This window comes from Cavia porcellus, unplaced genomic scaffold (genome assembly GCF_034190915.1).
Source record: "Cavia porcellus strain 051 isolate PalLab524CR breed Dunkin Hartley unplaced genomic scaffold, mCavPor4.1 scaffold_28, whole genome shotgun sequence".
In the NCBI taxonomy this organism is placed as follows: Eukaryota; Metazoa; Chordata; class Mammalia; order Rodentia; family Caviidae; genus Cavia; species Cavia porcellus.
In genome coordinates, this window is record NW_026947511.1 from 31,565,069 (window position 1) to 31,589,536 (window position 24,468).

The 24,468-nt window shown below is 51.8% G+C and overlaps 1 protein-coding gene across 30 annotated transcripts in view; it reads right to left on the reverse strand.

The window, feature by feature from the left end:
- Camk2g (calcium/calmodulin dependent protein kinase II gamma) overlaps positions 1–22,757 on the reverse strand; it is a 61,554-nt gene extending 38,797 nt beyond the window's left edge. For 10 of the 30 annotated variants that reach the window (XM_063238684.1, XM_063238687.1, XM_063238677.1 and 7 more), the window contains exons 1-3: positions 15,894–16,105; positions 14,456–14,550; positions 3,061–3,120 (exon numbers count right to left, since the gene is read on the reverse strand). In XM_063238684.1, the coding sequence (XP_063094754.1) occupies positions 3,061–3,120; positions 14,456–14,550; positions 15,894–15,958 (220 nt within the window). In that variant the 5' untranslated portion in view covers positions 15,959–16,105. Of the gene's footprint in view, positions 1–3,060; positions 3,121–14,455; positions 14,551–15,893; positions 16,111–21,750; positions 21,864–22,617 lie in introns of those variants that run through there. The other 20 variants (XM_063238673.1, XM_063238676.1, XM_063238671.1 and 17 more) reach the window with 9 other exon arrangements.
- Positions 22,758–24,468: the final 1,711 nt, after the last annotated feature.

The following is a 24,468-nucleotide window of genomic DNA, read 5'->3' on the forward strand; positions in this document are numbered from 1 at the left end:
TTTAAACCACAATCCTGGACTGTGATCGAAAGTGCTGGGGCAGCTCAGCATGAAGGAAGACAGAGTCTATTCATTAGAGCAATTTAGAGCAAAGAGCAGGCAGATCACAGGTAGAATGCACTCCACTGAGGCTTCGGACAGCTATCGGTACTACGGGCTCCTCAGCAGTCAATGCCCATGCTGGACAGTCCAGGCTGCCTGGACTGTTTCAAGCTGAACAGTGAGGTTATACCCAACAGGAACTTGTGTTGTTTGTTTTAAATGAACATTTTTTGTTTTTTAGAGCAGTTTTGGGTTTACACCAAAACTGAACAGAAGGTACACAGAGTTCCCACATAACCCCATACCCACATTTGCACAGCCTCCCCCACTATCAACACCCCATGCCAAAGTGGTACATGTGTTATCATCGATGAACCCACAGTGATACATCATTACCTGAAGTCTACAGTTTACATCAGGGCTCACTCTTCCGATAGGATTCTAACTGTGTGGACTATGAATTAGGGATACAAGGGGACGTCTGGCCCCTTCAGCCCAATACCCCTTTTGAATTTAAGTGCCTCCAGGTCTGACAGCAGCCAGAGGTCGATGATCTGGCTCTTTGCTCTCAGCTTCCCCACCGGGCACCATTCTTGGGCTGCTCTGCTGGTCTCCCTTTGAGATGGAGTTAAAAAGACCAGAGCCAAAAGGGCCACAGCTTTGAAGGGCAGAGCAGTGGAGAGAAGAACAGTGAATTAGGGGCACAAACTGCCTCCTCTCCAGTCACAAGCCAGGCCCGGATCCATGGCAACCCCCGCCTCCTGGACCTGAAGCTCAGCCACATCTCCAAGAGTTCTGGTTCCCACCAGAAGCCGGGGAGCCCAGCCAGCCTGCGCTCCTAGGACACAGTCCTGACTCACCCTTCCCTCTGCCTGTCCCTGCCCCTGGAATTGGTCCTGGACCAGGAACCCTTGAGACCTGTGGGCAGTGGTGAAACAGAAGCACGGTCCTAGGCAATCTGATGCCCACGCCAACAAAGAGACTGCCGCAGGTCTCGCCGCCTTCCTAACAGTGCAGACCCCTGGGAGGAGCCACTCCTCTACCTGTATTCTGAGCTGGGGGCAGGTGGGGAAAGGACGACCAGACAAAGCAGAGTCTAAAAAGTCAATGTATGATAAACTTAATCCTGGAAATGTATGAAAAGTAGCCAGCACTTTTTCTGCTAATATCCTGGCACCCTTTGTTTTTCCTAGTCATATTTATCTCAGTTGTATTTATTTATTTATTTAGGTGCTGGGGATCGAAGTCGAGACCTCATGTTTGACAGGTAGCCAGTTTTACTGCTGAGCAAAATCCCCGGCCCCTCAGCCGTCCTCATCATCCCCCGACCCTTCTGCGGTCCACCTTCCTCATGCCACCAGCGGGGTTAACACTGGTCTGCTTCTACCACCAGTCCCTACTCCTTTCCCTTCCTACAGGAGGAAACTCAGCACTGCTGTTCCAGTTGGCCACGAGGAGCATAAAGGAAAGGAAGCTGTCTGTGGTCCTCAGACTTTGAGACCCAAGACGGACCCCGCAATGTTTCCGAGGTGGTGGGTGGCTTTAGAGTCGAGCCTTCTGATGTGAAAATCTGGGAAGTACGATTTTTTTTTTCAAAATGCAAAATCTTGTTTTTAAATATTGGGAAATAAAAATATTTTTAGACTGCTGTGCCAGCCAAACAAAACAAGCCCAAATTTGTGACTGCTGCTCTAGGTGTTTCTCTGTGGGTCCTGCTCTACCCACGGCAGCACACTGGTCCCCGCCGTGCAGTCTTCCAGGTAAGGTCTAACCTCAGACCACCCAAGAGGCTCCGAGCTCCAAGGCCAAGACTCGCTGGCTGAGAGGTGCTGGCTCGGTGGTACAAGAGCACCAGGCGGAGCGGGGCGTTGACTAAGCCAATCTGCTTCGGGTGTAATCCAAGCTGCTTGATTGTGATCTATAAAGCCCTGGCTGGCATGCTGGTTACCTCAGTGCTGCTCCTGTCTCCACGGGCTGGAGGACGAGCTCGCCTCTCCCACTAGCTCATACTCAGCCTTCTGCGATCTGGGAGCCAGCAGCTGGGTGGCCCTGGAGGCAGCATCAAGCTCCAGCAAGTCGCCTCGCAGCCCCAGCCACCAAGAGAGTGAAGCAGGCAGCCTCCAGGGCACTGTGGGAGCCCTGATATTTAGGCCATGCCTGAGGAGCACAGAACACGTGTTGTCCTTTGTGATGACTCAGGGCTTTCAGAGAAAACCTAGGAGATGCTCCCTGCTCTGCCTAGAGTCCACACTGGGGATTCTGCTCAGACACCGCAGCCAACCTCGTTTCTGTCCCTGCTGCAAGGAGCACCAGACGGGGGCCAATGCCTTTGGCAAAGACTGTTGCAGTTCAATAGTGTAGAAATGAGCCACAGTGGGTTGTGGCAGGCAAACCTCCTCAGGCCTTTGAACAAACAACAATGTGCCCTTGTCCCCCCAGTCAGGGTGGGAGCAGCGAGACATCCTCTCATTTTCTCTCCTTCCCCATCTGAGCTGCTCCTGCCATCCCTTCTCCAGAGAAGTCAGGCAGGCGGGCAGCAGAACGCAAACCAGAGGTGCCATGGAAACCTCAGCGCGCACAGGACACTGCAATAGGGACAAAACTCTTTCCGGTCCAGAAACAAAATCCTGAGCCTTTCTTCAGGGCTACGGATGGCCCCCGTGAGGGAGGCTGGCAGGCCAGGAGCCCACAGCCTCACACTCTGAGGGCCCTGGACCTCAGCCCAAAGGCTGAAGGAGCAAGGGGAGAGGGGAGTCTAAAACCTATTCTAGCACCTCCCAGCCCCGCCTGAGACGGTGCCACAGCCAGGGAGACGCTCGGGTCTCTCAATGAGAAAGTCTTAGCGTCCTGAGACACAGCTGCTACTCTGCTCAGGTCAAGACAAAGGACACCAGGTGAAGGCTCACAGGCACACATGACTCCACACACAAAAGCGGCCAACTCTGAGCACCTGCCTTCCACAAAATACTACAGGAGAGGGGGGACCCCACCACAGAATACTCCATATGGGGCACTCACCAATGTTTGGATGTTTCAGAAGTCGGCATATCCGGGCCTCACGTTCTAGTTTCTGGTGATCTAAAAGCAGCAAAGAGAAAACCACAGTCATCAACCCTCCATTCTATTGATGGTCACCTGGCTATTCATATTTCTTTCATTCTCAGGCAGACTAGTTACTTCTGGCATTACGTGAATTAACGCAGCAAGTCATAGCAATCCTGGAGATAGTTTTTCCAGGTAAGAAAATAAATGACTTGAGAGGTTAAATACCTCAAGCCAGTGAGTGAAGACCAAGAACTGCAGCCAGGCATTCAGCTAAAACCGGTGTTCTTTCCTCTGCTATACAGATTTCTTTCTTGTTGGAAGTACTAGCACAGCACACCCCACCCTTTCCGAGGCAGAGATGTTCCAAGATCCCCAGAGGCTGCCTGAAACCATGGACAGCACCACATCTTACACGAAAGGACTAATACTGTGACGCTCTGTCTATCTGATAGTCAAAAAGGCCACTCAGTGACTAATGGTCAGGTAGCTTATACAGCACGAATACTCTGGACAAAGGGATAATTCATGTCCTGGGTGGGAAGGAGCACAACAGCAAGGGACTTGCTACTCAGATGGCACGCAATTTAAAATTTATTAATTGCTTATTTCTGGAATTTTCCATTTAATATATTTGAATCATGGCTGGTCACAGATAACTGAACCTGCACCAAAGACCAAAACCAAAACCAAACCAAACAAACAAACAAAAAAAAAAAACCCTAAAAGGTTGGGAGAAAAAAAAAAAAAAAAAAAAAAAAAAAAAAAAAAGGTTGGGAGAATCAGTGTAACAGTTGATTTGTACTGAGCCTAGTACACGATCAGGCAGAATGCTAGTTTTGTATGTACTGTCTTATGTACATCCTGTCAACTCTGAAACATAACAATACTGACCAATGAGCATGCTAATAACTAAGGTAAGATTTCTGCTTGTTCCTTTTTTATGATGCTAGAAATGGAACTCAGGGTCTCAGTTATGCTAGGCAAGTGCTCTACCACTGAACTACACCACAACCCTGGTAACTTAAAATAATAATTATAGCTAATGTTTACCAAGGGTTGACATCTATATACGGACACAGCTCTTGGTTTTTCCTTGTAACAACTCTATTGGCTGCCACTATTCTGATGCCATTTTATAGAAAAAGAAAACAAGATACAACTCCTGCTTCTCTCCACGGTCCTCCTTGAGGTCACTGCTGTGAGCTCTGACCTATTCATCCTTGGGCTCTGGATTGCTCTGTTTTGAGGAAATAACCAGAATCTGTGAGTCCTCAGAGCCAAGTGAGCTGCATGGGTCAATTCCTTCCCCAGGAAGGCAAAGCCAGGAAGGCACAGAGAATGCCGCCCCAAGCAAGGAGGCCCAGACACCTCGTTCTCCACTCTCTACCTGCTGGAATCCCGTCCAAAGTCACCTCCTGCCTAAAGCCTTCCCTGCTCCTCCTGGGAGATGGTGACGTCTCCTCCTGACTTCCAGGTCTCCCCTGCACTTCTCATGATTCACACATCACAGGTCACGACAGTCAGCCTTTGGTCACAAGTTCAAGTAGGGGGACCTTTCTAAGCAGTGCTTCCTGGAGTTCTTCCCACAAGCAAGAGCTCCATGAGGCTCATCAGTAACAGCAGCAGCAGTAATAGCCATCACTTACTAAGCATTTGCCACACACCAGCAGAGGCGAGGAGGAGCACTGCCATCTTCATGGAAACTGTCAAGCAGGAACCTGATTAGCTCTCTAACAAGTGGGGAAACTGAGGCTTAAAAAGATAAAAGTACTGTAACTGCCCAAGGAAACAGACAGGAAGTCACGCAGGTGGTCTGGACCTAAATCCTTCTTTCTCTGCCACGGTGAAAAAGGAAAAGTGAGAGCAAAGATTGTGGGCTTTGAGGGGCAGAGGTCAGTGCAACCCAACTCCCGAGGCTAAGCAACCCATCTTTCTCATATGGGGCTTATCCCCCACATCTCCACCCCACACAGTAGTCTCTTTAAAGCCTCCTATCGCTCTCACAATGAGCCCCACCAGGTAGGTGCTAAGACTGCACCCATTTTACAGATGATGAACTAAGGCCCAGAGACATGAAATAACTTGTTACGGTTTCATGGCAGGAAAGAGATAAAGTAAGACAAAGCCTGGCCTGTCTGTCAAGATAATGTAAGGACTTCAGATGAAATGGAATCCATGTTCATTGTTTTAGCATCCACCCTCAGCTTTGTACTAAACTTTCCCAAGAGCAATAGTTCTGCTTCATGGAAGGAGGCGGGACTGGCAGAGATTAGTTCCTGCTGCCCAGCTAATCTATCTCAGCTGCACGAAGTTCTGGGTTGGGCCTCCCTTGCCATCCTCAGACGCAGCGTGACCACTGCCCAGGATGCAGCCAACCCCAGGTAACTCTCAGTGCCCACATCACTTGGTCCCAAAAGGAGGTGGTGAGGAATGTTTATGAGCCAGGGCCCTCAAGGAAGCAGCCATGCTAGCCAGGTTGGTGGTGGGGTTGTGGGGTACGGGGTGGGATGTGCTTCTTCCAGATGTGGGCCTATGTCCGAGCTATCCCACCTTCTTCCTCAGATCCAAGTGAGTCCCAGAAGACAGACAGAGGCACCAAGCCAGCCAGCCACCTGCCAAACTGCAGACATATTGGCCCCGTCTCTGACCACTCACCGCACCACCCTTGACCCACAACTCTTGGGCTTGGCTGCCCAGACAGGTGAGGGAAAAGAGCATCTTGCAATGTGGAGGTGGCACCGAGGGGAAGGCCCAGAAGATTAATGTTTATCTCCTCCCTTAAGTCTCTTACTGGCTAATGGTTACGGCCCCACAGCAGCAACAGCACTAAAAATAAGAAAAGGCGCTCTGGCTTTACCAGTGACTCAGCGTAGAGACAGGAGACATAGGCTGAGGCTCTCAGCGCCTTGAAGGAGCTGCCCAGCCACTCAGTTTTACCATAGAGCTGAGTCCTAAGTTCTGGGCAAGGCCCATGTCCCCTGAACCCCAGGTTATGCCTTCATCCTCACCCTGATTCTAAGCCATGGAGTACAGTAATTAACGCATGGCTTTGGAGTCAGACAGTTCTGGATTAAGTCCAGCACTGTGATATCTAGAAAGTTATTAAATGTACTGACGCCTCATTCAGCCCTTCAAAATGTATTTATCAAGGCCTACCATGTGACAGGCACTGTGCTAGATGCTGGGAAACAGTGGCAAACAAACTAGATGAAACCCTTGCTCTTGGGGCTCACATCCTGGTGGGGCGGGGGAGGGAGAAGGCCATTCTAGAAGCTCAGCTTGTAGACAGTATAGTAAGTGCTGTGTAGAAAAATGGAGCAAGGAAGGGCGAAAGTAACCAGGGTGCTGTTCATGGCACAGGGGACAGCCTCAGTGAGAAAGCGACATTGGATTTGGACCAATGGAGGTAAGGATGAGATAGGCACCTAGCTTGGGAAGGAGTTTCTTATTCTAATATGGAAAAACCAGGGGCCAAGGATTTAGCTCAGTGGGGTAAGCGCCTGCCTGGCAAGCACAAGGTTGTGAGTTCAATCCTTGGTACAAAAAAAAAAAAAGAATGGCTTTACTAAGTTATATTATGGAAAAACCAAGACCTGAGGTTTAAATGAGATAATATGGATTGGATACTGAGCATAGTGCCTGACAAGAGACTCCTTTCCAAGTGCTTCATGACAAAATAAAGACTCCTGGGCCAGACTTACGGCCACAGCTACTGCCACAGACAGCAGAGAAAGTAGGAAGCACCTTCCTCTCCACCTGGGCAGATGCAGGGTCCCAAATACACCTGCACCCTCCTACCCACTCTTGGGGCTTCTCATGAGCTCCCCCGTCGTGCTTCAGGGTGTGGTCTACCCATGCCTATGGCCTGCAGACAGCAGGATAAAAGCAGACGAGGGGGTGGGGGCTCCCGGGGAGAGGACCACCCGGGAGACGTGGCTGCCTGCAGGGTCCCTCTTCTTCCTCAGCCTCGCTGGTGATGACGCCTTGCCATGGAAAAGCTCCCTGTTCAGCGAGCCCAGTGGCTTCTCTCAACGTAAGCTCCTGGCCTCTCATGCCAAGCACCACCCAGCCACCACTCCAGCCCCTCCAACTGTTGTGCCCTGTCTCTTTCCCCTACAACTCCTATCCTGTGGTCACCTCTGGGGCTGCTCCACCCCAGCAGAAACAAATCAAGTCTGAGTATGTTTCCCAAGTGTAGGGGCATCCTGGCTGAACACAGCATCCTCAACCCTGAAGTGACAAGGCCACTGCCTTGGTCCACAGTGATAGGAAGAGGCCCTGGCTCTGCATCCCGAGGCACTCAGCACCCGCTGGCGCTCCTGCCAGAGGCAGCCTTTTCCTGGAGCCACCTCCTCTTCCCAGGACCACCCTTCTCCCTCCCATCCACCATTCTGCTGGGCTTCTCCCCACCCCCTGCCACAGCCCAGCCCCCCCTTCCTGTTTGACAACAGCCACTTCCCGCTTTGCACAGGGCCACTTCCTGCCTGCCTGTGTGCTACTGCCATGGAGACCCACCCCTGCCGGCCCTCAGCCCAGCTTCAACCACAGCCCTCTGCAAAGTTTTCCCCCTTAAGAGCTGAGGTAGCAACAGGAGCAGAAAGCAGAAGTGGCCTTATCAGGGGCCTGCTCCCACCCTCCAGGCCCCGCTTGGATCCTCCCTCAACACTGGCCCAGGGAAGAGCCAGGCCCTGGGAAATGAGGATCCTGGCAAGCCTGCCTTTTCCTGCCCTTCTGCCCAGGTGCTCTGAGGCTTGGTCAAGTATGCCACGATTTTACAGGAAGGGCAACAAGGAGTAACCAGAAGCATGCACCAAAGCGTGCAGAAAAGAGGAAGCAGTTAGTGAAGTGACAGCGTGCAGCAAAGGAGCATGCGGCGCCCTCAGCCACCATCCTCTCCACCCTGAGAGAGGAGCCTACTCCAAATGCACTCTTCTTTCCCCAGCCCAGGATGGCGGAGCAGGGAGGGTTGGCCACCTATCCTCCGTGGCCCTGCCCAAGACCTGCCCTCTTATTCAGTGACATTTCTCTAAAATCACAAACGCCAGCGCTGACTTCAAATGAAAATTCTGCTGCCACCTAAACACACAATCCTCTGTAAGTGGGAATGGACCTGTGGTCACACTCCGGCTCTGAGGCTTCTCCTTGAATTCCAATCTCTGACATTTTGCCCTTTTCAAAGGGTGTTCTGCACGTCTGTGCCTGTGACCCCAAATAGGATTGTCAGATGCTTCCTGCAGCCCCGTCCATCTCAGACACTTGATGGGGTGTGGGGAGATTCCCTCTCCTTCCCACACAGCAAAAGCCCCCTCTGTCCCAGTGGGCATCACTTGGAGGACCACAAATGAGGGCAGCACAGGGATTTGGAGTCCCCACCAGCTTATTGACACAATCCCACCCCAGCACTACAGGGACACAACATCCTTTCCTCTTTGAATCTCACTCCAGAAGGGCGAAGAATCTCCATCATATCAGACCAGGAACCACTGCTTCTAATTCTTTCACACCCACACATGCAAGGCCTAGCTGAGGGCTGTGACTACAAGGCCCAGAGCCTGAAATGCACCGTGTGAACCCCCAAACCTTTGTCCCCTAAACATTACACCTTTTAAGCCCCAAACCAAAGCTGACAACCCTTGTCAGCCAGGTGACATGAAGACCTAAAACTCACTATGGCTTTTGGATTTCAAGAAAAGGACAGCTGTAACTAAGGAGGGAAAGGGTTAGCTTTAGGGTTAAGGAGCTGAGACATGCCCCATGATTCAAGCTCCAATCCAGCCTTGATAGAGAAAAGCCCACTGCGGTCACTGGCAAACCCAAAAAGGCAAAGCTCTGGTTGTGGACACTCTGGTCACTTTTAACGGTCAGAACAGAGTCAGCTGCTAAATTCTTAGTGTGCCCAGCAGGGCTGCTGGTGCCTGCAGCCTTTGCCCACTGTTTTGGTGACATTTCCTTCATGGTAACCAGCCCCAAGTAAAACATCCCAGGAAGCAGCCCCTAAAAATAGCTCCTCCCAGGGCAGCGGCAAGCAGGGGGAGGGGAAAGAGAGGGAGGAGAAAAGAGGGGAGCAGATGGGAAGCTGCTGCTGCTACTGCTGCTGATAGGGCCCAGGAAGTAGAGATGGTGTTGGGGGGGAGTGGCTGGAAATGTCCCCACCACAGAGTCCAAAAATATGGGTACAGATGAAAATGGGGCCTCAGCCAGCAATGAGATTTGCTCCACTGGGCTTAGCGCTCTGGGCCCACAGAGAGGTGTGGGGTGACATGCCAGGATTCATCACAGAAACAAAGGACCCAGAACCTGTGTCTGAAAAGGAATATCCAGGGAGGAAGTGAAGGCCACGCTGTCTGAGGATGCTGAGGTCTAAACGGCAGCAAAATCATGGACATAATTATGGCTCGAAAACAAAACCAAATCCCCAGGAAATCACATATGCCTTGGTTTCCCCAGTTATCCTGGAACCGATGTGACTGACCATGGGCAGGTGACAAAGGGCCTCTGCAGAGAGGCACTCCAGAGGTGCCAAGTGCCCATCTCTTCCTGTCACCACCTTTTTGGCACCCATAGGATCAGGTCCTTGTCTGCCTGCCAAGGCTGTTCAGAGAGCAGCAGCACAGAGATGGGGACAGAAACTGGTCACTGCTCCCCTTCCCTGTCTACAGCCTCAGAAGAGAACAGGGTCAGCCACTCACCTCTAAGGTTTCAGCACAGCGATTGACAAGCATATAATGACAAATGAACAGAGCGTGCAGAGGCCTTTCCTATGGGACAGGGCCACCTTCCAGCCTCCATCCTCGCCCTGATGCAGTGCTCTGAGTCCCTCTGAAGGTGGGTGGGAGGAAAGGGTGACAGACCAGTGTCGTGTGACTAAGTCCCACAGGTCACATCACGACTGTAGGAGGAAAGTGACCCAGAAGAAGCCTTGGCAAAACGAAGGACCTCTAAGCTGTCTCCTCATCTACTGCAGGAGAGGAGTCAGAGGCGATCAGCCCCTTCTGTGCAGGACGCCATTTCTCTGTTAACAGAAATGGCCTGTTTTATCCTCAAGAGGAAAACAGGGCTTTGTGCACAACCTCCTTAAATGCTTCAAGTTCCAGTGTTCCAGGGCAGCATAGAGCTGCCTCACCCTCCCTCTCTTCCCCTCATTCCACTGAGATCCTGAACAGGAAAGTCTCACTTGGAGATACCACAGGGGACACAAATGTCATGGGGGCTACTCAGGCCAACACCAAGGGGGTGGGGACTTTCAGCTGGCATCATCCAGAGGGATCTCATTTCAGTTCCCAGGGCCAGCTGGACCCAGAAAAGGGACAGCCTTTACCCTTCTGGTAGCCAACATGCCACAACACCAACTAGTCAGCCTGCCACCACCTCCAGTTCTGACTGACATCCCAATTCGGGGGCCATAATGAGGCCTCTAATCACAGATGGCCACATGCCAGCAGAGACACCTGTAGAGAAGGTTGGCCTAAGGGGTATGGGATGAATCCCAGGAAGATGGCCAGAGTGACTGCCACTGCTTTTGTAACTTCTGCTGATTTTAGATGGCATTTCATAAATAATGGCTCATGGACTACCTGTATGAAATTTGCTAGAGCATATGCTAAAATGCAGATTTTGGGCGCCAAACCAAGCATCCTAAAGTTGAATCCCTGTAGACCCTGTTGAATCCTGTAGACCAGGAAGCTGCATTTTAAACCACATTCAAGTTGATCCTTATGCACACTAAAATTGAAAGCCATTGCTTAGAGGAAGTTCCAATAATGGTGCTATAAAGCCCTTAATGACAAAGAAGGAGGAACCATAAGCTACACAGCTTTCTAAATCTCCCACCTTGCATTATCCCCCAAGCAAAGGCCTTTATCCTTATCCATACTCTCCTCTAGCAGCCTGGTTTCCTGGTTCAGAAAGAGGGAGCCCAAGCTGGCACCAGGGTACGAGGGCTCCAGCAACCTGATTCTGAGCTTCCCAGGAGCCAAAGCCAAAATTCAGCCATGACTGGTTTTGTCCTTTTCTTGATCCATCCATTTAATGTGTACGTGCTCAGCAGGGATCAGGCACTCTGCCAGCACCTGTGTACACTGAAATAAAGAAACAGTCATAGTTCCTTCCCTTCACTTCCCTTCCCAGTCCTCATGAAGAGGAGAGCTTTTCTTACATGTAGCTTCAATAGAAATAGCTTCATGTGGGGCACAGAGATTAAATAAATAAAATTACAGCAAGTGCTAAAACAGATTTCATCACTGCTTCTGGTAGCATCTCTTGGGAATTACTCCAGTACCCAATTCAGTGCAAGCAACTGGAATCCAGAGAAATGGTCCAAACACAGAAGTTTCTTATGATGCTAATTGTTCTGAGGATAAATCCTAAGCTGTGTAGAAGAAAGAAAGGACCATTTGCCCTTCAACTGTAGCAATATGGGGAAAATGCTTTGGATATAAGCAAAGAGAACAGGATATAAAATGTTACGCTCCACGAGGTGAAAATCTGCATGCATATGAATAAAGATAAGAAGGGAAGATGAAGATTTAAAAATAAAAAAAAGACATAAGGGCTCAGGCTCCTTGGGGGGGTGCTCTTAAATCTTAAAATACCGACATCATTGCCATCACCTGGCCCACTAGCTCCCTCATCCAAGCCTATTTTAAATGCCTCCTTCAGCCTAGCAGCGCTAAGCTCAGAACCATGGGCTCAAGAAAGAGCTCATATCCACACCTCTCACTTCTCTGAAGCAAATGGAGTGACAGTATGTGACTTTCAGAGTCTAAATAACAGATATGCCCATGGCAAAAAAACAGTACTCAACACACAAATATATGAATTCCTAACCTGGCAACTTTACCACCCATGTGGGCTTGGAGGTCACAATGATGAGCAACAGTAGCCCTCAAGAAGGCTTCCCATCCAGGTCTGACCCCCCTCCCCGCAAGACTAAGCAATCTCTCCCCAGGCCTCCTGGGCCGCCTCACCATAGATGCCAAGGAGAAGCAGTTCTACACCCTCTCTCCTTCCCTTCAGTCTGAGCATAGTCACAAGCAACGAACCAAGCCGGCAAGAACGTCCAGCAGATACAGCAAACCCCTTCAGACTTCCACAGGTGACCCTGTTGGGCCCACAACATTCCCAGACACAGAAATCTAACACCTGTGGAGCCCTAGACAGACAGACAGCGATGAGTGAAACCCAGCCCAAGCTACTGCAACTTTATAAAATATACAGCGTAAACTGAGAGGCTGCAGAGAAGCCATGGCCTTAACTCCCTAACCTCATGGACACCAGCCTGGTGAGGATCTCTGCCCAGTGCCCTCCAGGAGCTCAAAGCCTCCATGGCCATACCCACAATCCAGCGCGCCCTCTGCCCTGCCCATGCTCCCACCTTCATGCAGGACTGGCACCTACACACCCTGCACCTCTCTGCTTGGCATCAGAGCCTATCAGCCAGGACCAAACCTCCGTCCCAAAGTTAACCTGGTTACGCAAGCCACACAACACAGCCCCAGTCTTGGCAGAACCATCTCGAGAGAGGGGGAGTTGCTGTCTGAAGCAGATGATTTTACACAAGAATCCTCTTCTCAAGTTGAAAAAAATCAGAGAAATGAAACCTCATCCAGTTTGGCCAAGATGCCAGTTGGGAAAGACAGGACAAGATGGAAAGCAGTGAGGAAGGGAAACTATCACACAGGCCAGGGGAGTTCAGGTGGGGAGGGGAGAAGTGAAAAACCAAAGCCCAACACAGGGCGCTCCACACCCACCCACCAGCCATCGCCACGTCCCAGATTTTGGGCTCTCAGCCGTCTCTCCCTCTCTCCTCACTGGCTAAGAGGACATTGGAGAGAGGAGGAGAGCGGAGCACCACACGGCTGATGATCCAGACACGAATCCCATTTCTGATGCACAGGGTTATGCTGTGTGGGCCTGGAAGGTGTTGGCCTTCAACCCGTCCTCACTTGCACCGTCCGTCCATTCTTTGTCAGAGGCTGTCTGCCAGAGTGCCCAGCCCCCGTGGTCTCCCCCACCCCAGGGGAGGAGGGCATCTGACCATCCAAATATCTCTATGGTAACCACTGCCTTGGATTCAACGTACCCAGAAAGAAGGAAAATCAACAAGTCAACTTTACAGCCAATGTACACAAATAAGAGATGGTGGCTAGGTGGGAAACACGGAAACAAGTCCTGTCATGGAGAGAAGAGACTCCCCAAGCAGGGGCCAAAAGCAGCCCGGCAAACAAGTCCCAGAACAGCCAGCGTGATAGAAGCCCACTGTCATCTCTGGAATTTTATAGTTTCTCTGAGAGTTTGGGACATCTGTTATGTCTCCTGCCCTAGAGATGTCCATGTCATTACTGGCCAAAGCCCACATCATTCCCAGGCATGTGTCCGTGCTTCTAATATATTTATGGTGTCCTACTGCCTAGTCCTAATTCCTTTCTCCCAGTCTCATAACCTTTGTCCCTGGGCTGTACCCCACAATCCAGGCCTCACCATCCAGGACCTGACCTCCGTACAAACCTGACCTATTCATAGAGCAATTCACACATTGCTGGTCCGAACCGACCAGATGAGGTAAGCTTGGCAAGCACCCAATCAACACTGAGGTTCAGAAAGAGTACACCGGAGGTGTTAACGACAGGCCCTGGCCCTTCCAGCCTCGTGTATTGGGAGATCTCAGAAGGGAGGCTTCAAGGCCCAGGCCTTCATACTCCTCACACCTGAGGCAGTGCAGCTCCCGTTCAGACCAGGCCACTGGGATTTCTAGACCATGAGGCATCATCACCCATCACCCAGGACAGACTACATCTGCTGCTACACCATCAACTTGGTAATTTGATCAAAAAAGCAATCAAGTTCATCTGGCAGGATTTGTTCCTGAGAAGCCCTCGCCAGTAGCAGCCTCCCCTGATGTTTACAGATTTCATTCCCTTGGGAGTCTGTTCTGCCGCCTGGTGGGCAGGGGAGGCTGGGTTTGTCAGAGCTGCTCATTTACTGCATTTCCATCCTGTAAGTCACCACCGGGGCACAGGGACCAGTACAGGCCTACAGTGGCCACCACCACCTCAACAAGAGAGGCTGCCAATGCTCCAGCCACACCACCCACCACCCCAAGATCCTCCTCTTCCCTGAGGGCTGGACTCCCCTGAGCCTCCAGGGACCACTACCACCACCCTCATCTCTTGCATCTTTTTCATTCTTTCCTCCCTGAGCACTTCCAATTCCCCACTTAACTGCTTGTCTGGCTTCAAAGTCCACCCACCCTGGTATCTTCACTTATCTCCAAGTGCTAGAACACATACATCCCAACTCCAGGGCCATCTGCAGAAGTCCAAGCCCTTGGAAGGATCCCCAGGGAGACATGAAGATGGGGAGCACTCACCTCGGGCAGACAACTTCTTAGTATTGATGATTTTTGCTGCATACTCCTGCGTAGAGGTTTTCTTCACACACCTGCGGACCACAGAGAAAGCACCCCTGGAGGGAGAAGGGGGAAAGAACTGGGACACGGAGCAGGGCAAAGTGACACAAACACACTTCAGGTCTGAGCAGTGATGCCACCCCCACCCGACCTTCAGTCCCACTCACACACACACCTGCGCAGTGACCAGCACCAGCCAACACAAGGCAGAAGGACGAGGCCACCTTATGACACTCAACAGATGTGGGTGGAGTACCACCTGCTCCCACCCCCACATCTAGTCCCTGGGCAATGCAACAGCCCCAACCTCAGGCTGTACACCAGGAGCTGGTGGGCGACGCTTCAAACACACACCTGCTGCATCTCACTGATAGCCCTGCAGTCCCAGCCAAGAGGAGAGAAGGGAGCTGCACCCTGCCCTTCTCTCAGCAGGAACAGCTTGAGGGAGGAGGAGATTCAAGGGACGGGGTAATTCCTTGAGAGCGGTTTTCCCTCATCATGGGGGAAAGTGAGACTCAAATATCACCCCCACCAGGTTCATCTAACTGCATCCCAGCTCAACTGACAGCCGGAAAGACAGGACACAGTTGAGAGTCTACATCACTGGCTCCCTTTCTCCGTGACATTTCCCTCAATGCGCCCCGCCACATAGAAACTCGCATTCCCGGGCTCTGGAAACGTTCAGGGGGCAGGTGGGGCAGGGGCTGCAGTGGCCGGGCTCGGCGGCGCCGTGGGTGAGGGTGAGGGTGAGGGTGAGGGTGCGAGTGGGGGTGGGGGCCGGGGCTGCGGCGGCCGGCTCGGTGCGCAGGGGAGGGGGATGCTGCGGCTGCGGCGGGTGCGCGGCTCCCGGGACCACTGCAGGCTGGGGGGAGGGGCCGGGGGCGCTGCGGCGCTGCCCAGCCGCAGGGATGGGATCCTGGAAGCTGCCCCGACTGGGGGGCGGGGCCGGCCCCCATGCCCCCCACCCCGCACCTGGGCACAGCAGCGGGGCTGGAGCCGCGGGCTTAGGGAGGGTCCGGAGTTGTGGGCGCGCGGGACCCGGGACAGGACGCGGAGTGAGCGCAGCGGCAGGGCGGTGAGGGGGCGCCGAGCAGGGGTCGGGGGCGCCCCAAAGGTGCGGGAGGGGCGGGGCTGGAGGGCGCCCAGGAGCGGTCCGCGGTGCAGTCCCCACGGCAGCGCAGCGCGGGGCGCCGCGGCCCGGGCAGCCGCTGCAGGGCGCGGAGGGCGCTGCGGGGCAGGAGCCGGGGCTGCGGGGCCCGCGAGGCCGCACGCGGGAAGACTGGGGGTGGGGCGGGTCGAGGGGGCGCCGCAGCGGCCGGTGCAGGGCCGGGGGGCGGGGCGAGGAGCCGCAGAGCGCCGGGCGGCGGGCAGGGCGGGGGCCGCGGCGGGCGGGCCGTACTTGCCGAGCTCCTCGAAGAGCTGGTAGTCGTCGGTGAAGCGGGTGCAGGTGGCGGTGGTGGCCATGCTGGCGGGCGGGCGGGCGGACGCGGCGGTGCAGCCCGCGCCGACGTCGGTGCACAGTCACCGCCGCCCGGCCGAGGGAGCCGGAGGAGGAGACGGGGCTGAGCCCGGCAGCACCGCGAGACTTTACCGGGGAGAGCGAGGGAGGGAGGGACACCCCCGCGCCGCCCGCCGCCCCGCCCCCAGCCCGTGCCCCCCCCGCCCGGCCGCGGCCCCGCCCCCGGGGAGGGGCCTGCACCCCGGCCCGCCCCCTGCCCCGGGAGCCGCCGGGCCTGGGCCCCCAGCGCCTAGGCGCGAGAGGGGGTTCCCGGCGCCGGACCACCCGCCCCGCGGGCTCGTCCTGGGGCGGCCCCTGCCACGGTTCAGGAAGGCGTGGGCGAGAGGGGCAGGGTCTGGAGCGCCGAGCTCTCAGGAGGGGCCACACACATAGGTCCCGGGCCCCCAGCCTCCACCTCTCCTAGAGAAGAGAGGGCCAAGGTCAAAGAGCCTCTGTCACGCTGCCTCGGTAGACTGGGGGATGTCCAGAGACATCCCCCAGTCTACAGAGCCAGCTACCAGCTGCTCCCCGCAGGGGGCCAACAGTCTAGACTAGTGTAAGCATCTCGGAGATTATTAGAAAACAAAATCAAACCTTCAGGCTAGGTTTGATCAGGGAACCAAGCCTGGGGCAAGATGCTGGTGGAACGCTGCTGTCATGCGCTCCAGCCTTAAAGTTACTACGAATGTTCTTTCCCTGAAAAGGAAGAAGTGGAGATGATCTGAAAAGGCTTTATGCTTTCCTGGCTAAAAGAGCAAACGGGGAAGAAAAAAACAGCTTATTTCATTGTAGGATAGCGCTACTTTTCCTTTATGCTCCTTGTCATTTTGTAATACATTTTCTGGCATGAGACCTAGAGCGTAGCAGAGTGAACTGTGGAATGAGACCAGCCTGGAATTCTGGACAGCTCATCCACCAGGCTGTATGACCTCAGGCAAGTCACTTACTCTCTCTGCGCCTCAGTTACCTTATTTGAGAAATGCTAATAATAATAGCATCGGCTTCACAGAGTTGTGAGCATTTATTTAATGGGCTAAATGACATAGAGCATTTAGATACCTAATTAAAACTGCATTTGCTGTTGGTATTTATTTAATATTGGCCTCTCCACTAAATTGGAAGCCGCAGTGGGGCAGGGCCTCCACTTACTTTGTTCATCATTGCTTACTCAGCTACAGGGTCTTGGGAAATATTTATAGAATGGCAGAGAGAGCTGCCATCCCTTCATCACAGGTTGGTGGGACAGAGGTGCATGACAGTCACAATAGAGGAGAAAACAGGCTGAGCAGGTTCGCAACCTGCCTGGGCAGCTGTAGCCTAAGCCAGAGACCAAGCCCAGCCAGGCAGAGCAGAGCTGAGCTGACTACTTGGTTCAGACTTGATTACAGCAGGATGCCTGCTGGGAGATGGGCCTCTGTGGTCAGCAGCCTCCCTCGGCCAGGAGAGGCTGAAGCATCCCAGCTTCCCAGGCTGTGTCCTGGAGGGGTGGTAGGAGGGAGCCCTCCAGGAGGGTGACCCCCTTTCCTTACCAAGTGCCAGGGAATTGGCCAATGGGGCCATGAGGGAATAGGAGGGAGTAGAGCTCAGCAGGAAAAAGGGACTGGCTGGAGCTGGGAGAGCACCAAGGAAAGAATAGAGGTGACAGGATACTGAACTCCACGCCTCCCAGGGCAACAGGAAGTAAAGTAAAGATAAGGCCACTTCCTACCTCAGTGCATGAGGGTGAGAGCCAGGTCCCAAGTCCCAGTGTGGGTAGGGCGATGAGACTGTGAATTTAGGAATGTCAATTAAGTTTTGTTTTTTGGGTTTTTTTTTTTTTTTCCCTTGCTATGCTGGCCTTGAACTCACTCTGTAGCCCAGGCTGGCTTCCAACACAAAACACTCCTCCTGTCTCAGCCTTCCAAGTACTGAGATCACAGGCATGTATTGCCAAGCCCAGCGAGTTTTGAGTTTCTGTCTGTCCACCTTGAAGGCAGAAGTGACCCCTAGCCTGCATTCCAGAATGGAGGCTGTGTATCAGTTGATGATCCCTCCTCTGCCCTTCCCCCGTGCATAAGACGGACTTGGTTCCTGACCTCCAGACGTTGATTGTTGAAACTTTATATTCTTTACTGTAAAGTGGAAGGAGATAGAGGTCAGAACAAGCAGCCCAGGGCTGCCCCTGAGTCCCCTACGAAAAGGTAAAAACAGGATTGAAACCCTGCCCAATTGGGCTCTTATGCCTGCCAAGAGGGGTCTCATACATGCTGAGGGCAAGGAGTCAGCATTACATGCTCAGGGTCACTGTGTAAAGCGGTCTGCATTGTGCCTTCCGGTAAAAGAATGACAAAACATCAAGGTGAAACCCTGGGTACGATTCACACTCCTGTGTAAGTGGCGCTAGCTGGCTTCCAACAAATGTTTACGAAATGCCTACTGTGTGCTTGGCCTTGCCTCTGAACTGTCTGAAATATCCCAACAAAGTGGGAATTTTCACAGTCAGAAGGAAACTCCGTCCATTCTTTTCTTTTTCCTTTTGATCTCTACCTCACTTCCTTCTCCCTCCCTCACCGTCTCAACAGCACAGACTCTAACGTGCCCACAGTGGCAATCTGTGCACTGGAGACACTTCTGTGTGTGCACACAAACACACACCCTTGCACAACTCTCCTTGGTCCCTCTTGCTGTAGCACCCACACAGCCTCCAGCCACCCCACGGCAATTACGGGAATTAGAGGAAAGATACACACAAATCACAACACGCACGCCGGCTCCCTGAGCCTCAGTATCTATGGCAACCTCAAGGGGTCCATGCGCTGTGCTGTTCCGGTTGCAGCCTGTCCCCCGGGCAGTGCCAGCATTCAGGCTGTGCCCAGAGCCCTGGGAACAGGAATAAAAACAATCCATGATGTGATAATCACCAGAAGGACCCCACTGGCAGGTCCCCTCCCTCATTCTGATCTTTCTTTTTGAAGCTGCCCAAACTGGTCCCACTGTCCCCTGAATGACAGACACGCGTCATCCCTCCCTAATTCTGGAATCCAATTTCAAAGTATGAAGGGACTTACGCTGCAGACCTAAGGAAAATGGACCAGTTGACAGTGAAGTATTTGAAAGCAGGGGGAGTGACGCCCTTGGAAGCAAAGCACAGTTACTCACTTGCTGGGAAAGTTGTAAAATCAGTTTGAAAGGGATAAATTCAGTCTTGCATCTGCGAGGGGTTTTCTGAACATATTGCAAAGACTCCTGGGGCTTCCTAGACCAGGCTTCAGCTGCTGCCCACCATACCTTCTAGGGTTCTATATAAGATTGGATTGCATGGGGGCTGGGAATTTAGCTCAGCAGCATAAGCGCCTGCCTTGCAAGCAGGCAGTCATGAGTTCGATCCCTGGTACCAGTAAAAAGGAAAAAGACAAAAGAAAAAAAAAAAAAAAAGAAAGGATTGGATTGCATATCAAAAAAGTTTAAAATCCATTGGATTACTGGTTTCTAAGATTCCCTCCAACTCTAAGATTCTGTGATTAGTTCTGAACAATTAGGGACAACGAAGTCTTTGCCTTGCTCCAAGGAATTCTGAGAGAATGATTAGTGGGACCTCATGGTAACTAGAGAGATGTAGGGAAACAAAAAGACAAATGAAAGCACTTTAAGTGAGTGATCCTAAACAGGTCTTCCAGGGAAGTCATATCAGAAAAAGCCGGTGGGCTTCTCCAGATTTCTGCCATGCACAGAAAACTTAGTTGGCCTATCCCCTGGGAAAACTACCCAACCTGACGTGGTGGTGCATTCCTGCAGTCCCAGCACTCAGGAGGCTGAAGCAAGAGGATTACCCTAAATTCAAGGTCAGCCTGGGCTACTTAATGAGTTTGGTGAGTTCAAGGCCAGCCTGAACTATATAGGAAGACCCTGTCTCAAGAGAAAAATCAGAATCACCGCAGTGAGCCACAGACAGAATCAATGATTGTTGCATTTCTTAGAGGAGGTAGTTGAGGGGAGAGGTGAGCTCCCTGAAGACTTGGGCAGAAAAAACTGGGGTTCGAGAGTGAGGTCGAGGCTGTGTGGGATGAGGGCTGAGGTTCATGGAACAGTTGTCTGAGGCCCTGAGGGAGAGCTGAGCTCAAAAGTTCAAGTGAGTTGTAGGAACACATAATGCGAGGAGACCAGCATCACAAAACAGAACAAAAAATTCATCACAGGTCTGTAATCGCACCACCTCAGGAGGCCCAGGCAGGAGGATGGCTGCAAGTTTGAAGGCTACACAGTGACTTCAAGGGCAATCTGTAGGACAATGGCAAGACCTTGTTTCAGAAAGCAAAGGGAAAAAAGGAAGCAAACAAAATCACCACATGAGGTGAGGTGCTGACAAAGAAATTCCTTTTCATTTTTCTTTTTTGTCTTTTTCGGTACCAGGGATCGAACTCACGACTGCCTGCTTGCAAAGCAGGCGCTTATGCCGCTGAGCTAAATCCCCAGCCCCTACCTTTTCATTTTTCAATCAAGGCGGCTGGTTCCATCCTTTCCACCCCCAAGTCCATGCGGGCGCTCCCACTGCCTCGCACCCCCGTCTCCCCCTGGGACCAGGCGCTTCTTGGAGGCAGGAGGCATTTGATCCATCCCCTCCTCACCTCAACACCTACGACAAAGCACGGCCTAGCGTAGGTGCTCCATAAATATTTTCAGGATGAATGAACTATTGGGGGTACGGGGGCGCGACGTACGGAGTGAAGAGGTGGATCTCTGCGGAGAGGTGACAGCTGTCATCAGAGACAAAGCCGAGGTGCGGAAGCAGGGGGCCGGGCTGCTGCACCCGCAGGATGGGCCCGGCGGGAAGGACGGCGCGTGGCGCCCCCTGGTGGAACGACCGAAGTGCGCAGGGAGGCTCGTCCGAGGGAGGAGACTGGGAGCCGGCCGGGAGGACCACAGAAGCCACCAGGGTCGCTGGTGTTCAAAAGAGCTTGCGGATTATTTATTAGGCAGCATACAAGCACGCTGCGCACGCGATTCCCTTTCATCTTTGCCGCCTCGGTGTGTGTGTGCAGGCGCTCCCAGCCCCATTTCACAGGGGAGGAAGTTTATTTTATTTTTTACTTTTTTGAGACAGCGTCTCTCGTTAGGTAGTTCAGGCTGGCCTTGAATTCATCATGTCGCCCGGACTGGCTTTGGAGTGGTAATCCTTCTTTCTGCCTCTGTCTCTCCAGTGCTGGGCTTCTTTTAATTTCCTTTCTTTCTTTCTTTCTTTCTTTCTTTCAGGAAGGGAGCTATAGGCAGGCGAATTAACTTGCATAAGGGTGAATAGTAGGCAGCATCACTGGGATAATATGACCAAAGGGAAGAGGACGGAAAGAGACATGGGAACGACTCAGATGTGCTCATACCACACATGGGATGATGGAACCTAGACTGGAGTCATATGCAGTCTTCTTTTATTTACCTTCTTTTTCAAAGTGCTGAGACTCGAGCCCAGATCTTGCATCTGCTAGGCAAGCACTATACCACTGAGTTGTACCCCAACACCCAGACTGGCCCTAGCCTCCAGCAAAGGCCCTGCACCCAGGGACATATTCACTTATCCATTCATTTGATTGGATATTTCCTCTTTCTCAGCCACTTTGGAAAGAGAAGAGACCAATCCAGCAAAATTCCTGCCTTGGCTGGGCATGGTGGCCAAAGCTTTTAATCCTGGTTACTTATGAGATCCAAGTTACAGGCCAGCCTGGACAATTTAGCAAAACCATGTCTCAAAAAAAATTTTTTTAAGTGACTTTTCAGGGAGACTTACATGATGATAGGAGGTAGGTATTTGAAGATCCAAACAATATTGCTGGTAGAAGAAGCAGCAGCAAAAGTTCTGAGATAAAAATGGTCCCGGTAGGTTGGAAGCATGGCAAGAAGCTGGTGTGATTAGAGCAGAGAGGGCTGAGTGGGTGAAGAGTGGAAGAATCAACTCTACAGGCCCTAGGAAACCCCACCGTCACTGTCATGGTACAACTATTGTCCTTTTTGGGATTTTTTTTTTTTTTTTTTTTTTTTTTTGGTAGCAAGGATGGAACCCATGACCTCATGCTTACAGGCAGGCTGTTTTTTTTTTTTTTTTAAATGGTACTGGGGATTGAACCGTAGACCTCCTCACTAAGCTATATACCTAGCCATTTTTATTTTTAAATTTTGAGACGGGTCCTCATTAAGTCACTCAGTTGCCCAGGTTAGGCTCAAACTTTTGATCTTCCTGCCTCAGCCTTCCAGAGTGCTGGCAGCAGCACTCCCAGCTTCCCCTGTTCTTTTTATTGCAAGGAACTCTACAACTCCTGGGAATCCACAGGACACATACATATCTCCTTGCTCAGAAACACAGGAGACCTGAAACCTTGGAGCAATTCGAGATGATTCCTTCATCAGGGACAGACAGAAATCTAGGCCTGGAGCCAGAAATGACACCACAAAGGAGGTTGGTGGACACGGGTGGGAGAACCCTCTGCGCTCCCGGAGCCCTAGGGGTGGTACGCTGAGGGTCTGCAGATAGCCAGCGACCCGACCCTTCCAACCCTGTAGACAGCAGCTTCCCTGCCCTGACCAAGCTTTAGCCCAAACAGTCGGAGGACAGAAAGATGTGTCCCACAGGGCCCTGCCTCAGGGGAGATTTACTCACGGAGGGGGCGAGAAGATGAGCGAGGTAACCGGTGATCAGGAGGAAAATCGGCACCACGGGCAGCCTCTGCATCTGCTGCCTGGATCCCTCTGTTTCTGCGCAAATGTCACTTTCTCAAGTAGCTTTCCCTCCCTCTCGACTCCCTCCTCTCTCTGCAGTGACAGCTCCCGAAGTATCATCCTCCACTTGGCTTTTTTTAGGACCTCCTTCCATCCAACACATCTTCAAAGCACTTGTCCCACGTGTAATTTTGCACGTGTTTGTGTGACTCTAGGCCTCACAGAAGCAGGATCTGTGTCTGTTTATGTTCATCCTCACATCCCCAGCGTCTGCATCTCAGTTTTCTCATCTTCAAACTAGACCTGAAAGTCAGGCGAGGTGGTGCACACTTGTTAATCCCAGCATGTAGGAGACCGAGGCAGGAGGAGCTTCAAAAGTTTGAGGCCAGCCTGGGCTATATAGTGAGTTCAAGGCCTGACTGAGCTGCATAGCAAGACTCTGTCTCAGAAAACAAGAGGGGGGAGATGTAGAAGTAGTATTTGCCTAACAAAGTTTTTAAAATTAACATTTTATTTATTTTCAATGATAAAAGCTCTATCTGTTGTATTTAACATGGGGTTTTTGTTTGTTTTGGGCAGTACTGGGTGGTTGAACTTAGGGCCTTCACACTAAGCTGCATCCCTAAACCATTTGATTTTGTTTTTAATTTTTTTTTTTGTCTTTTTCTTTTTTTATTGGTACCGAGGATTGAACTCACGACTGCCTGCTTGCAAGGCAGGTGCTTATGCCGCTGAGCTAAATCCCCAGCCCCTGTTTGTTTGTTTTTTGAGACAAGGTCCTGCCGTGTAGTCCAGACTGGCCTCAAACTCACTACGTGGCCCAGGCTGCCCTCACACCAGCAGTGATCCTCCAGGGTGCTGGGATCGCAGGCGTGTGCTACCACACCGGGCTGAGTTTTCTTTCTGAGCCAGGTTCCTGCTAAGTCACTGAGTTGTCCAGGCTGGGCCTAAACTTGTGATCTTCCTACTTCAGCCTCCCAGAGTGATGGGATTACAAGTGTGTGTCACCTTTAGCTCGCTTTGAAATACATAAGCATTGTAGATTGGATAAATTGAGCTAGTTAACAGGTGCCTTACCTCACATGCATTTTTATGATGATAACACTTAAAATCCACTGTCTTCTCAATTTCCAGGACACACAGTGTTGTTGTTAACTGTGGTCATCTTGTGGTACAACACATCTCTTTAACGTATCCCTCCTCTCTAATCACAGAGCTTTGTGATTGGTACTGATGAAGGCAAAAACAGTCCCTGGAATATAAAGGCTCAATAAATATTAACTAACACAACTGCTCCCCTTGCTGCCCCTGGCCAGTTTTTCTTCTCCGGTTGTCTTTGTTCTGACAGTGACATAACCGGGCTGCCGATAACCTGTGGTCAGAATCTCAGCATGACTGACTCAGCCCTTGTCTCACCCTGGGGTAGAGCAAGGTTTGAACCAGGCACTGCCACTCGGGAACTCTGTGACCTTGAGCAAGTTACTAAGGATACTTTGTATTGTAAAACAAAGAGGATATAGCTTTCCTATAGGGTTGTTGTAATAATTTAACAATGACATACTGCGTGTGGTGGCTCATGCCTCTAATCGCAGCACTCAGGAGGCTGAGGCAGGACAATCATTGAGCTCAAGGCCAACCTAGACTACATAGAGAGTTCAGGCCAGCCTGAACTACATAGCAAAACCCTGTCTCAACAAACAACAATAAAACAATAATAGTATTTCTATGCTAATAATTCTCTTATAGTGGAAGTAGTATGTATTTTTTTCTTCCTTAAATGTGCTTTTGTTTT